The 16,790-nt window shown below is 42.6% G+C and overlaps 1 protein-coding gene across 1 annotated transcript in view; it reads right to left on the bottom strand.

Moving 5' to 3' along the window:
• LOC126176226 (spondin-1-like) overlaps positions 1-16,790 on the bottom strand; it is a 499,217-nt gene that overhangs the window by 68,220 nt on the left and 414,207 nt on the right. The window contains exon 14 of the mRNA XM_049923370.1: positions 1,232-1,476. Within this exon, the coding sequence (XP_049779327.1) occupies positions 1,232-1,476 (245 nt within the window). The remainder of the gene's footprint in view (positions 1-1,231; positions 1,477-16,790) is intronic.

The following is a 16,790-nucleotide window of genomic DNA, read 5'->3' as shown; positions in this document are numbered from 1 at the left end:
AACTCTGGTGGGTGTGAACCACAGATTGAATGCCTAACATTGTGCAGACAGAGTGTCCGACGTGGTTCGGTCCAAAAACAGAGCAACTAACACAATCCAGGCATAAATGCTAGACAAAATCCACCCAAGAATCGATCTCAGGGAGTACCTGAAGAAGACAGTGAGTCACACCATAGAAATATCAAGGAAAAAAGATGTGAAGAACCAACAGAAGACCTGATTCTCCAATATGTCAATGTATTGTTGGGAAAGCCAGAAGAATTACAGTTTATCTTTGTAGCACTTTTTATGGTTCTGGTAGGTGGTGCTTACAAAGTGTATCAACCTATTGAGTCTCATACATATGTGCTGTCCAATAAGAATACTTTTTCCTTAATGCTATCAAGTTCATTATTACACCAGCGTAGTAACTTTGTTATAAGTATACATTCAAAATTAGCCTTTCTTAGAGATAAACAAGAATAACTATCACTCACTGGTGTATTTCCTAAACAATCTATCAAACATATTTGCAATATTAGTTTGTTGACTCTAATGGCCATCTTATATAACTTACTCAATCAATGAACAAGGTCATACATTTTTCCAAGGAAAAGAAATCTCTGCTCAGTAATTGGAAGAAACAAAGGTGACATCAGACTACAGGAAGGCAGCAAAAGCATTTCACAAAACTGCCATCTAATATCACTGAGATCTATCTGTTGTTGAATCTTATACCACAATATTTGGACTTTGAGATGTAAATTTTACATAACTATTATTTTTGTATGAAACAGATCTTCCGTTTTCCAGTATACAGACAGCTGACAGTAGTCTGTGTAAAGTAATTGCTTTATCTGAGATGTTAGATAAAGCCAGCAGCTGAATAGTATAGGAGAAAAAGCAGAGTTTTTCTCTTAGCATACATAATGTAATCCAGAAGCAATTCCCATAATTGTTAGTGTATGTAAATTAGCAGTCATTGTAATTTTGTTAGTATACTTTACAAAAGTAGTCTACAATGCCTCAATGCCTGCTCATGTATAATGTGGCTCAGTACACAGCCCTGAAGGCTCTCATTCATGTGTGAATGAATGAATGCATGACATTTTATTCACAACTTTATAGATGAATATACCAGTATTAATTTTATGAAGTTAAACACAGAACTAAAATAGTGTTATTATTAATTAAATATGTACATAAGTCAGCACTGAAGTTTATTATATTTTCTAAAGAATATATAGCTTACCAGAACATGCCTTTCCCTTGTCTTGTAACCTCTGCCACAGGTTACACTGCAAGGTGACCACTCTGACCATTCACTCATTAGACAATTCACAGGTTCCTCTGAAAATTTGTCAGTTGATAAACTGTTTATGCTATCGCTGACACTTGGGAAAGAAGTCAGTCCATATATTGGAGATGAGTCAACTATAAAATTTCCTGCTTCAATACCTCGCAGAGAGTTCTCCGTTGCCTCATTTTCATCTGAACCTGAAATGAAGTGATTTTTTTTTTTGCTTTAAAAGGTTTTGCTTGCATTATTCTAAAATAAACATGCAATTGTTAATACTCAGGTATTCAACTGCTGCACAAATAATACAAGTTTAGAATTATTACATCGATAAGCTTTAGAATGTGTATGTCCAAGTAAAAACAATAACTTGAAAAGAAGGAGTGTTGATCTGTAAACAAACAAATAATGATAGTGTGAAGTTAAATAAGGTCTGATTGTTCTCACTGAGCATCAGACATTTTTTCATTTTGTAGGTCTAATTTTTAGATTCATTAATAGGCTTTAATGATAGAAGTACAAAAGCATTCATCAAATAATTGTTTTAGTAGATGCTATGGTCACTGCAACCAGACAACAGTTGATACTAGTCTAAATAAGTAGGTATTAAATGATGAAAATTTGACAAATGTGCCAATTGAAGTATTTAAACATAACCCAAAGTATGAAAAATAAGCACAGGCATGCCAAAGAATTGCCTTAGACAGAATATTTGATGTCCACTTTCAAACTTAAATCCTTTCTAAATTACTTCAGTCTGAATCCATTTTTATCTCAAGGAAAGCTGAAGTATACCCTAAGAAAGAAAATTAGAATAAGGGACTTTTACCATCCATACTCAATATTCATGACACTATGTTATTTATATTATTGAAATATCGTAAACTGTATCAGTAACAAAACAAAGAGCCAACATCACACTTAAAATTGAGATCGCAAATGAAATCACATCAGAAAAAAATTGTTCACAATTTTTAACTCCTCCTCTCAGCTAATACATGGTATTAGGACCGTAAAGATAGAGAAGAGATACCAATACAAATGATAAAGAAACTGGAATTAATGACTATAGTTTTTAATGATTTTTTTCTTTCAAATAGTTGACAGAGATATGTACCAAAATAAGCAGATTGATACAGTTGAAATACAATAGCTTTTCTGAAACAGAACTTCCAGACTACAGTGAAGACCTTCCATTGCAAAGTTTTAGCCACAAATGAAATTGCAAAGTTACTAAGTCATAAAAAATGATATGGTTATAATAGAAGGAAACATTCCACGAAGGAAAAATATATCTAAAAACAAAGATGATGTGACTTACCAAATGAAAGTGCTGGCAGGTCGACAGATACACAAACGAACACAAACATACACACAAAATTCAAGCTTTCGCAACAAACTGTTGCCTCATCAGGAAAGAGGGAAGGAGAGGGAAAGACGAAAGGATGTGGGTTTTAAGGGAGAGGGTAAGGAGTCATTCCAGTCCCGGGAGCGGAAAGACTTACCTTAGGGGGAAAAAAGGACGGGTACACACTCGCACACACACACATATCCATCCACACATATACAGACACAAGCAGACATATTTAAATATCTTTAAATATGTCTGCTTGTGTCTGTATATGTGTGGATGGATATGTGTGTGTGTGCGAGTGTGTACCCGTCCTTTTTTCCCCCTAAGGTAAGTCTTTCCGCTCCCGGGACTGGAATGACTCCTTACCCTCTCCCTTAAAACCCACATCCTTTCGTCTTTCCCTCTCCTTCCCTCTTTCCTGATGAGGCAACAGTTTGTTGCGAAAGCTTGAATTTTGTGTGTATGTTTGTGTTCGTTTGTGTGTCTGTCGACCTGCCAGCATTTTCATTTGGTAAGTCACATCATCTTTGTTTTTAGATATATAAGTCATAAAAAATATTGATATATTTAGTAAAATCGTTAATGGTTTGGTGGATCCTTTCTAGATATCCCTTGATAGCTAGTTAACAGTTTTAGACTTTTTCCTTGAACCAAAATCTGCAATAATATTGTGTATCTTAAAAAATGTAATCACACAAAGAATTTCTTACTCATATGTCTTTGTGGCATCTTCTGTCATCGTCCAATGCCGTGACATGCGTGGATGTTTGCAGGTACAGTGCCACGAAACTTTCCCACTGGATGCCAGAGAAGCTATACACAAGTGACATTTGTTCTGTGATTTACTCTTTGATTGTTGATTTCTGTTCCACATCCTACTCTTTGATAAAAAGCGTGAATCCAAGTGTTAGATACGGTATAATTTACTGTACTAAACTTTTCTCACACCTTTGCACCTTTGCACTTTGCAGTGTATTATGGTCTCTTCTGCCTGCAGAGCTTTGTAAATAAATTGTTACATCAAGCTGAGTCAATGCTACTTTCCTTATTCAGCCTACAAGCACACACAGATGTTAAACCGTCGATCGTGGTAATTCAAACTGGTACCAACAAGGTGGTGACCCTGACATGATCTCCTGCATGCACACTGAATTTATGAGAAGTCCTTGCGAGAAATTGAGATGGAAAATCAACCAGAGCCAACAAATACTTCTGTGGTGCATCTAGCAGTGCAACTACCACCCTTATGGCCCCACAATCCATCCCTGTGGTTTCTGCAAGTTGAAGCAAATTTTTTCTACGCAGGTATCACGGTCGATGCCACAAAATTCGTGCTTGTGGTCAGCCAACTATATCACCAGTATGCTGCTGAGGTTCAAGATATCATAATTAACCCACCAGGAATGAACAGCTATGACCGACTGAAAGCAGAACTAATTCAGCGCGTGTCCAATTCGCAAGAAGAACAAATCCGGCAGATGATTACCCAAGGCTGTGACAAAAGCTTTCACAGTACCTATGTCATCTGTGGAGTAAGGTAGATGCAAGTACAGTCCCGGACAGCTTACTGCACACGATCTGGAGCAGCCAGTTATCATCACCAGTGAAGGCAATCGTGGTGTCGCAGACTGACACGTCTTTAGATGCAGTGGCCGAATTAGCTGATAAGATCCAAGAGGCAATGACGCCGTCAATAGTTAGCTCTGCCACTGCGGCATGTACCTGCGTGGTGACAACTGTTTCACGCACAGATTACGATGTTCTTGCCAACAAAGTGGACTTGTTATCACAGCAAATCAGCAAGCTGTTACACTGCTGCGACACGGACAACAGGAGCCGTCATCGATTCTGTCATCACTCATGCAGCCGATCATCGACAGCCTTGTCTAAGAGAGGGACAGGACAAACAGTCTGTTGGTACCATCGCAAGTTTGGCGAGCAAGCACGTAAGTGTACAATGCCCTGCACCTACCCAAATGGCAGCGGTGACAGTAAGTGTGCGCCTCCTCTGGTTGCTGTCCGACATGCAGATGTCTTTTTGTGAGTGACCAAAGTTCCACCTGGAAGTACTTAGTAGACACTGGTTCTGATTTGTCAATCATTCCTCGAGCCATGCTACATCTCGAGTGACTGTCTATGTCCATTTGCCTCACAGCTGCTAATAACTCCTGGATTATGACGTATGGCACGACATGCTTGGAACTCGACCTTGGGTTGTGGCCTGCTTTCACATGGGACTTTACCATCACGGACGTCACCGAACCAATCATTGAAGCTGACTTCCTCGCCCAGTACAACCTGCTGCTTGACATGAGGAACTCAAGCCTGGTCGACAACACCACCAGCCTAACAACTTCCGGATTCCATCAAGACACCATTGTCCATACTGCCAAGGTAATCCAGGTAGTGGATGGCGAGTATGCAGAGCTGCTGTGAGGATTTCCAGCTCTGATGCGACTGTCCAGGGCACCTAGGGAGGTAAGACACGAAATCATCAATTATTTTGAGACTACTGATGGACCCCCTACCTCTTGAGGCCGTAACATTTGGCCCCAGATTGCCCCCAAATAGCAAAGTCAGAATTTGACTGTATGTTGCACGAAGGTGTAATCCGGCCTTTCAACAGCCCTTGGTCCTCACCATTACATCTAGTGCCAAAGAGGAAGCTGCATAGAGGCCATGCGGTGATTACAGAGCTCTGAATGCCTGGACAATACCTCATTGTTATCCCATACCCTTGTTGCGCGCTTACAATTACACATTGAGTGGCTCAGTAGTGTTCACTGTGTTAGATTGTGCAAAAGGCCAACACACAGATATCTGTAGCCGAACGTGTCATTCCAAAGACAGCCATTATCACTCCTTTTGGTTTATTGAAGAGCATGTTCATGACTTTTGGACTGAGGAATGCTGCACAGACATGGCAGCACTACAGGGTTTACCTTTTGCGTTTGCATACCTGGATGACATTTTGGTTTTTTGTCGTCACCTGAGGAACATTGCCACCATCTAACCAAAGTATTCAAGTGATTGGAACACTGCAGAATCGTGCTCAATACCTCAAAATGTGTCTTTGGCCAGCCTGAAGTAGACTTTCTCAGACATAGAATTTCTGCAGCAGGATTGCTACCACTACCTGACAAGGTGGAAGCCATTTTATGCATTCCGAGATCTGCTACAGCCAGGAAACTATGGCGTTTCCTCGGGATGTTAAATTTTTTCCGCTGCCATTTTCCACCCTCTGCTGAGCTACAGGAACCTTTAGTTGTGGTGCTAACTGGCCCAAAAGCCAAGGGTAATGTGCCCATAACTTGGACTCATGAAATAACTGTCACATTTGAAGTGGCCTAGAAAAGCATCGTCAACGCAGGGCTACTGGCACATTCAGATCCTGCCACCACGTTAGCACTGGTAGTTGACACTAGCCAGACCGCAATCGGCGCTGTGTTGCAACAACAATGTAGTGACATGTGGCAACCACTCACATTTTTTTCTCACAAGTTGACAACCTCACAAAGACTTTGGAGCATGTATGACAGAGAACCTCTGGCCATTTACGAATCTGTCAAGTACTTCAGGCTGCAACTAAAAGCATGTGACTTTGTTATCTTTACAGATCACAAGCCACTAACATATGCATTCCGTCAGAATAGCATGAACTGTTCCCACAGACAACACAACCAGCTCATGCTTATTTCTCAGTTTACCACTGATATATGTCACGTGTCTGGGATTGACAATGTAGTAGCCGATTGTTTGTCCAGAGTCAGCAGAATCGCCAATACGATTGATTATACCAACCTCACTACAGCACAGCAAGCTGATGTGGAATTACAAACAATTCTGTCAAATGGTGAATCAGTGCTAGACCTGCAGCTGGTAGACATTTCTGGAAGCAACGTAAAGCTATATTGTGACAGGTCCACATCGAAGCCGAGACCCTTCCTATCTCTGGAATTTCAGAAGGACATTTTCCATTTGCTGCACAACTTATGTCACCCAGGCATACGAGCTATGACACGCTTAGTAACAATGCATTATGTGGGGCCTGGGATGCAATTGAACTGCTGCGAATGGGCAAGATACTGCTTGAAATGGCAGTGCAGCAAGATAAATCACCACGTCCACTCACTGGTAGGAAGCTTTCCAATCACGACAGCACAATTCATGCACGTCCACCTTGACATTGTTGGCTAACTGTCATCATCCAATGGTCACTGTTACATACTTACGATGATTGATCGGTACACTCGATGGCCGGAAGCTGCACCCATGGAAAATGTTAAGGCAGAAACTATCGCTTTCACATTCATCACACACTGGGTGTCACTTTTTGGTTGCTCACTGCACAGTACAATGGACAGGGGATGTCAATTCGAGTCCAATTTTTTTCGAGAGCTGACAAAATTTTGTGGCATACTTCACCACCGGATGACGCGCTATCACTCTGCCAGCAATGGTTTAATAGAGTGATGACACTGTACCCTAAAAGCTGCTCTCGTGTGTCATGACACCGGATGGACCAAAGCACTTCCTGTGGTATTACTTGGACTCCAAAGCACATTCAAGCCAGACCTGGATGCTTCTTCAGCCGAATTGGTTTACAGCGAAGCATTACGCCTGCCAGGAGAATTTGTGGCTACTGATGCTCTGCCAAATCCTACAGGTGACCAGCCGGAATTTTTCCGTCAACTGTGACAACATGTGGCTCACCTCTGTCTGCAGCAACCTCACCGTCACGGGGCTCCTTCCACATCTGTCCATCATGACGTATACTCCTGCACACACATCATGTTACAAACAGAAGGTATTAAACACTCGCTCCAACCACCATATTCCGGCGCACACCATGTCGTAACCAGAGGAAGCGAGCCCATAGACATCTTGATCAATGGGAAATAGACTACAGTTTCCACTGACCGAGTGAAACCGGCATACGTCTTTCCGGAAGCCATGATGCCTGACCTACCATGACTTCCACCTCACTCAGAAATCACTCTGTCAATGTCATCGCCATCGCTGACACAGACGCAGCCGGGGACTGCAGTTGACCCACCACAACACACCTCAAGATACGGGCGACATGCCAATTTTCCAGCACGCTATTTGGAATGATGCTATGCTTCCACCATGGGGGCTGATGTGGCATCTTCTGTCATCATCCAGCAACGTGATGTGCATGGGTATTTGCAAGTACAGTGCCACGAAACTTTCTTGCTGGATGCCAGAGACACTATACACAAGTGACATTTGTTCTGTGATTTACTCTTTGATTGTTGATTTCTGTTCCATGTCCTACTCTTTGACGAAAAGCATGAATCCAAGTGTTAGATATGGAATAATTTACTGTACTTAACTTTTCTCACACCTTTGGATGAGTTACTGATTGCAGTCTGTTCTGCCTGCAAGGCTTCGTTAATAAATTGTTACATTAAGCCGAGTCAAGCCTACTTTCCTTATTCAGCCTACAAGCACATGCAGATGTTAAACCATTGATCACGGTAATTCAAACCGGTACCTACAGTCTTCTCCAAAATCTCTGGAAAATGAGAAAATTCGTAATTACTTGACAGTTTTACTTGCAAACAAACTAGCAGAAGAACCTATAGCCTACAGAACATCAATTTTATATAGAATGAGAGATTCTGAAACACATACTTTCGTTTTCAAGTGCTCACCATAATAAGTTTACTGAAACCAAGCCAGTGTGTTGAATACATGTCAGCATTTCCCATACGTCTGTTGGATACCTGTGAGAATCATCTGCCTACACACTGTAATGTGAACCTGTCATATGTTGTGTCCAAGCAACTTATTTGTATACTGCAAGTTGACACATACTGAACACCCCAGCATGTCAAACTTCCAACACCCAACTCCCAATAGATTGGTTTTAAGTAAATTGATATATAGATTTACAGCTGTTTCAGACAAGAGATGACACAACTAAAGCATTATTCTGGAAGAACAGCTATAGGGGATCATAATATTACATTTGCACTCTCCAAGTCACAGAAATATAAATGATCACAAGATAGCCTGTCTATTGTGTTCAATAGTTTCAGTGGAGGTATACCTAGAAATGTAGGTAGAGTCCTGGGCAAAAAAGCCAGAAGACCTATTTTCCAACTACCTAAAAAGATAAAAGCCATGCTTTACCTGATCAATGACAGTTTTGACTGCTGGATTCCTGGTACTTCCAGCATCTCTTGTTAATGTGGAAGCAACTATATCAGTCAATCAATACATGTAGTTTTTTAACATTGTTCAGAATACCAGTGGCACATTAAAAAATAATTATTTCGGGAAAATCAACAGCCTCAATAAAAAACTAAAGCTCATCTTATGAAACAACAGCAACAGAAATTAAAATATTAAATCAGCACTCTTTAATAAACAGAAATGTGAAAATGTTCAGCAATTACAAGACAACCTCGCCATTGTACTCCTTCATTTGAGTGAAGTTACATCTAGAAAAGTTATCACTTACATCTGATGCAACAAAAGCTTTGTTCCTTACATCAGCATACTGGAGCACAGTCATCAAAGAGACCACCAAGATAAATTATTTTAACTGAGACAATGGCTATCACCTTAATGGTGCTTGGAATTGGTCTCTTGATGTTGAGAGAATACAGAGAAATTTGCCACATGTTTTGAAATCCAGCTTGTGATGCTAGTATCATAGACACCAGCACAATCACTGGTAACATTATGACAGTCAGTTTTGCTGATGAAAATGAAGGTGGTTACTATCAAATGGTTAAACATTCATTGTACTTTGAAACTGCAAGTATCCAGAGAATATTTCATACAATGAGGCCAATGTGGAGTACTTCATTCACAGTTATTACAAGGGATATATCTGATATGGCCCAATTTAGGTCTTGACTAACATGCGTGTTTCATCAGTATACATTACAGATTTTTAACAGTCCAGTAAAGTTATTGAAAGGTAATTTGTGCAGGTTAATTAATAGAAACAGTCCGTAGCAGTTCCACCTGCTTTATTTTCTTTGTTTGTTGTCCTCGGGGTCGACATATGGCGTAGCTACTCTGGCTGAAAAATGGGGTTCGTAATTTGGACACAGACTACTGTAAGCAAAGTAGCCCACAGATGTTCTGTTTCATTACACTATTTTTTATTTTCACTTTTCACCCCCCACCATATACACATTTAATATGGTCAGTGCACTATTGTTTAACCTTCGATACCTCCACATACTGCTACAATAGGTTACTATTGAACATCTATGAGCAGTAAAAACCTAATCAAAAAGTTCAACGTTCTTGAAGAATGGAAAGGTATGTATTGAGCAGACACTGTTATTGTTTTTACACACGGCCTGATTGTTTAACACTTATTCCACAGTTAAGTTTAAGCATTGTTGTTGTTCTAACCAACACAGGTTTCTCATCTGAAACTCGGCCGAGGACTGACTGTCTCATGATCAAAAATCAGGCCCTTATATATTATCACAATAATAGGTACTGAAACTACACATTGTTTACAGTTAAATTGACAGAAATTACAATTAAAACTTAAGTCATTAAATTAACTGAATACATCAAAAAATTCCGTCTCTTTAACAGTTTCTTCTACTACAAGAGTTAGGCCGAATTATTTGTTTAAATCATGAAATTAACAAATATAGTCATGCGAACAATACTTTTGACAAAACTGTTAGTTACTTTGGAATTAACGAAGGGCTGGTTTTGTTAACATGTTTTCGAATAGAGCCAATAGATACTTTAAGATTACTAGCATTTTTTTCCATATGTTTATAATTAGTATAGAATTTATATTTGTTTATATATCAACAATATAATATAAGTTATGAAACAATTACTGATTTCAGCCTCTAACAAAAGATACTAACTAGTAATAGTCAAAATAAATTAGAAAATCAATTGCATACATAAAATTAAGCACAAATATATCTAAAAAGAAAGATGATGAGACTTACCAAACAAAAGCGCTGGCAGTTCGATAGACACACAAACAAATACAAACATACACACAAAATTCAAGCTTTCGCAACAAACCGTTGCTTCATCAGGAAAGAGGGAAGGAGAGGGAAAGACGAAAGGATGTGGGTTTTAAGGGAGAGGGTAAGGAGTCATTCCAATCCCGGGAGCGGAATGACTTACCTTAGGGGGAAAAAAGGACAGGTATACACTCGCGCACACACACACACACACACACACATATCCATCCGCACATACACAGACACAAGCAGACATTTCATTGACATTGAATCAGTATATTGACATTGAAACGTCTGCTTGTGCCTGTGTACGTGCATGTGCGGATAGATACGTGCGCGTGCGCGTGCGTGTGCAAGCGCACACCTGTCCTCCCGCCCTCCCCCCCCCCCCCCCCCCCAAGGCAAGTCCCCGCGCTCCCGGGACCGGAACGACTCACCACCCTCCCCCCCCCCCCCCCCAAAAATTCCCAAATCCCTTCGTCACCCCCCCCCCCCCCCCGATGAATCAACAATCCGCCGCGAAAGCCTGAATCCCGCGCGCATGCCCGTGCCCGTCCGTGTGTCCATCGACCCGCCAGCGCCCCCGCCTGGCAAGTCTCATCATCTTTGTTTTTAGATATATTTTTCCCACGTGGAATGGAAGATGATGAGACTCACCAAACAAAAGCGCTGGCAGGTCGATAGGCACACAAACAAACACAAACACACACACAAAATTCAAGCCCTCGCAACAAACGGCCGCCCCGCCAGGAAAGAGGGAAGGAGAGGGAAAGACGAAAGGATGTGGGCCCCAAGGGAGAGGGCAAGGAGTCACCCCAATCCCGGGAGTGGAAAGACCCACCCTAGGGGGAAAAAAGGACAGGCACCTAGGGTGGGTCTTTCTGCTCCCGGGACTGGGGTGACTCCTTGCCCTCTCCCTTGGGGCCCACATCCTTTCGTCTTTCCCTCTCCTTCCCTCTTTCCTGGCGGGGCGGCCGTTTGTTGCGAGGGCTTGAATTTTGTGTGTGTGTTTGTGTGTCTATTGACCTGCCAGCGCTTTTGTTTGGTGAGTCTCATCATCTTTCTTTTTATATATATATATATATATATATATATATATATATATATATATATATATATATATATATATATATATATATGTATATAAGAGAGGGAAACATTCCACGTGGGAAAAATATATCTAAAAACAAAGATGATGAGACTTGCCAGGCAGAGGCGCTGGCGGGTTGATGGACACACGGACGGGCATGGGCATGCGCGCGGGATTCAGGCTTTCGCGGCAGACCGTTGCTTTGCCGGGGGGGGGGGTGTGACGAAGGGATTTGGGTTTTTTGGGGGGGGGAGGGTGGGGAGTCGTTCCGGTCCCGGGAGCGGGGGGACTTGCCTTGGGTGGGGAGGGGGGGGGGGTGGCTGACATTACTAACCTGATCCTCAGCACAGATTTTCTTTCCCACATCAATCTCCTCCTCAACGTTTCACATCTTAGCCTGATTGACGATGCGTTGCATCACTCCGCCCCATGCATCTATCACCCCACCTCCCACTTTACTATTAAGTAACTATCCTGCTCTAATCCTTTTGCCAATCTCCTCTCCAAATTTATGTTCCTCACCTGCCCTCCTGGTGCTCCATGCAAGGCACACCATAACACAGTGCCCTATATCATGACCACATTGGATCCACTGGCACACTGCCATGTCCGCCCTCGTGCAGGCAGAAATTGAAGCCTTCACTGCCTCCCATGAATCCACTACCCTACAAAAAGCCAGTGGTCCTCTGCACTCCATTTAGCTTCAAGAAGGATGGCACTTGGCACCCTTGTGGTGATTATTGGCATGTGAATAAATGAACAATTCCTGACCATTATCCCTTTCCCCTTTTATAATGACATTTCAAGCTCTACTGTATTCAGTAAGGTAGACTGCACAAAAGCTTTTACACAGATTGTGGTCACAGCAGATGACATTGAGAAGGTGGCCATTATTACACCCTTTGGTCTTTTCAAAAGCTCCTTTATGCCTCTTGATCTCCGCAGTGCCATGCAAACATGGCAGTCTTTTCTATAGAATGTCCTCCATGGTGCATCAGGCCGTTTTGCTATTTCTACAACTTCCTGATTTCCTCCTGAAACTCAGCAAAACACCACAAAGACCTCAAGGAGGTTTTTACGCACCTGAAATAAGCAGGGGTCAGTCTCATTGTCGACATATGTGTGTTCTGGATAGCCGAGATTGACTTCCTTGGACACATCATTTCCACATCCAGTTTGCACCCCCTACCTGTGAAAGTCTGCGCAATCACCGAGTTTCCACACCCCACAACATACAAGGAACTATTTTTGGGGATGTCAAATTTTTTTCACTGTTTCCTAAAAGACATGGCCTCCATTCAGAAACCCTTCACCACTGCATTGAGAGGCATCTGAACAAAAGGCAAAGGACCCGTAACATGGATCCCAAGTATGGCAGCCAGTTTCAAGCACACCAAATTCAACCTCTCCAATGCAGCCCCTCTGGTGCACCCCCACCCCTCTGCCCCCTGACTGTCATCACTGACATAAGCCCATCTGTGATTGGCATGGTTCTGCAGCAGTGTGTTGGGGCCATGCCAAGCTGTCAGAACCACAACACAAATGGGCTGTATACGATTGAAGGTTGCTTGTAATTTACAAGGCAGTGAAGTATTTCCACTCCTCGATTGAGGGCACCATTTCACTGTTTTTACAGACCATTGGCTACTCAAGATAGGTTTTTCTCAGAAAGACAGTGGCCAGATTTTGCCTTGGCACTTCAGCTAGTAGGAGTACATAGCTCAATTTACCACTGATATACATCCCATAGCTGGCATCAACAACATTGTCATTGATTGCCTCAGCTGCTCCTGTACCCTCAGCCCTTTACTAAGTTATAAGACTGGAGCGAAGACCCAGATCACGGACCCCACACTAGACCACTTACATCAAGATCCTAATTAAGACCTCATCCTCCAATTCCACCCAGTCCCTGGTGCTGAATTACATGTTTGGTGCAATCTCCTGTCTTACCCCACGCACACCACTGGCTCCAAAGACCGTGTAAACACCTACCTTCCCCTGCCTTCTGAAACCAGTTTTCGACTGCTTGCAAGGGCTAGCACATTCTGGCATCTGCTGCCCTTATCCAGGAATGTTTTATGCCAGCGTGTCAAAGTGGACCATCACATTCATGTGCTAATGACCTCATTTTCCCCTACTGAACCCAAGTCAATGTTGTCCTCATCAGCCCCTTGTCCTCTTCAGATGGCTGTCACTTTATCTTGACAATGATAGATGGTTCACACGCTGGCCAGAAGCCATGATCATTCCTAACATTTCGGCTGAAACAGTTGCTACCACATTCATCAACACATGAGTTTTGTGTTTCAGTTCCCCCCATCATTATTATCTAACTGCATGTGCCAATTCACTTCCAGTTTGTGTAAAACCCTGAAAGAGATCTGCAGTACCCTTGTCCATACTATAACTAGCTGTCATCCTGCAGCAAGCGGCAAGGTGGAATGTTTCCACCGCACTTAGAAATCTGACCTTAGTTGCTACAGTGGAAAATGGTCCGGTGCTTTGCCATTTGTCTTGCTAGGCTTTTGGGTGGACCACAAGACTGCTATATGGGCAGCTCTGGTCCAGCCAGGTGTCTTTATTGGGCCACAGCCTTTTGCCACTATGTAGTGTATTCCAGATTTCATTTAGCGGTTGCAAAACTATGGCTGTGGCTGATGCCTCCACAACGCCTTGGCGAGTTCAAATCTTTTGTGCAGCACAACCTCCCATTGTGCACTCTCCTGATGCTAAGTGTCAATACCTGTCAGCCTCTGCTCCACCCACTGTACTCGGGCCCTCATCTCGTTTTGCGGCAAAATGACAAAACATTCACTGTGCACCTCCATGGTGCCGCATCAGTGGTATTGATTGACAGACTAAAGCCAGCATACGTGTTCACCATTGATGAAGCCGATACACTGCAGGTGGTTGAGATATCCTTACCAACCATGGATGCTGCTACTGACACCAACACCTGCCCTGACACCATCGACACGTGGAACACAGATGCAGCCACATTGCTCCTGTTAGCTACCCCTCACGCCGCCGTTACTGAGCATGTGGAACCCGAAGCCGAAGGCACAACACGTGACACCAAGATAGATGCTGCAACACTGCCAATTGGTGGAACTGTAGGCACCACTCCTCTGTCAACTGAGTGGCCCTTGCCGCAACTCAGATTGTGATCTACAGCACCCAAGAAGTGACACCTTCCCCCATCACCATACACATATCCCACCAGAGTATCTAGCAGATGGCAGAGACAGCTGGTGCCCACACACTTTGGTGTGCATTACATCACGTGTACTGTCTGCACCAAGCCCTGTCTGCCCTAGTTGCCCAATGCTGCTCCATATCCAGCAAGACTGCAGCGCAACACAGATCCTCATGCTGCTCACTGCACCTCTCACATTCACCGTTGTACCACATAACACATTTGTCCCTGAGTTGTAAGGCCAGCTGTTTTCTCATGCTTTAGGCTGCTGTCCGCTACCACACACAGCTTGCAGCCTGGACCTACTTCCAATGCTGTCCACCTGGAGCAGACGTACTCACCACCGCCACTACCATGCTGCCTCAGCCAGCAGTAGCAGTCAGCTGTCTTCCCCCACCACACCCCACACCAGCACCATTCGGCATTGATGCAGTGGGTGTCAAGGTCACAGGCAAGCTGCAACCACCTGCCTGATGCAGCTGCCCCAACACCTCAGCTGGTGGTAGTGGCCAGCTACCTTCCCCAGCTGCATGTCACACCAGCACACCCGACATCAACAAGTGGCTGTGAAGGTGATGGACCAGTTGTGACCACCCTTCCAATGCTGCTGGCCAAACACCATGGTCACCAGCAGTGGCCCAGCATCTTCTTCCCACCACATGCAACGATGCCTCATACCTCTGCCAATGCTGTGAGTGTTGCCTGTACAGTCCGCTGTCAGATCAGCATCTCCGTGCATCTCTACCACTGATGCTCGCAGCAGTGACCATTCCCCTGGAGCCACACTCATATGTTGCTACTCTGGCTGTAATGAATCAAGCTGGGATATTTTTTACTTCCCCTCTTGTTTTGCCATCTGCCTCTTTAAAATTAATTTTTTCGTTTCTGACATACGTGAGTATAATTTGCATTTTCGTAAAAGAGAAAGGTTGGCCCTCAGTTTTAAAGAATATAACACAAGATGCAGTTTTGTGCTTAGTTTTGTGTATGTCATCAATTTCCTAATTTATTTTGACTATTCCTAGTTAATATCTGTTGTTACAGCGTGAAATCAGTAATTGTTTCTTAACTCAAATTCTATTGTTGACTTATAATTTCTGCACTAATCATAAATATTTGGAGGAACAACTAATAGTATTCTTAATGGATCTATTGGGCTCTATTTGAAAACATGTTAGCAAAGCCAGCTCTTTATTAATGCCAAAGTAATTAACAGTTTTGTCAAAAGTATTGTTTGTGTAACTATATTTGTTAATTTCATGATTTATTGAAGGAGTTAAGTTTTAATTGTAATTTCTGTAATTTAAACATCAAGCAATGCATAGTTTCGGTGCACATTATTGTGAGGATATATAAGGGCCTGATTTTTGGTCTGAGACAGTCAGTCCATGGCCGAGTTTCAGGCGAGAAACCCGTAATGGTTAGATAAACAACAATGCATCAACTTAACTATGAAATAAGTGTAACACAATTAGGCCATGTGTTAAAACAATGACAGTGTCTGTTCCATATGTACCTTATAATTCTACAATAACTGTTAAATGTGTGGTTAGGTTTTTACTGCTCACAAATGTTCAACAGTAAACTATTGTAGCAGTATGTGGATGTTTGCCTGCAACCTATTAACGAGGCTTATCGAAAGTTAAATAATAGTGCACTGGCCATATAACTGTGTATTATTTGTGGTTCATGAACTGTGAAAGTAAAGAACTGTGAATCGCAAATGTGCATCTGTTGGCTACATCATTTAAAGTAGTCAGTGTTGAACTTCCACCTACAATTTTTCAGCCAATAGCACAATGCAGCACGTCGACACTGAGGACAATCAGTGATGAAATAAAGCAGGTGAATGTCACATATGGTGCCCTTCCAGGTGAGGACTA

This window comes from Schistocerca cancellata, chromosome 3 (assembly GCF_023864275.1).
Source record: "Schistocerca cancellata isolate TAMUIC-IGC-003103 chromosome 3, iqSchCanc2.1, whole genome shotgun sequence".
NCBI classification, from domain to species: Eukaryota; Metazoa; Arthropoda; class Insecta; order Orthoptera; family Acrididae; genus Schistocerca; species Schistocerca cancellata.
This window is presented reverse-complemented; position numbering and strand designations above follow the sequence as displayed.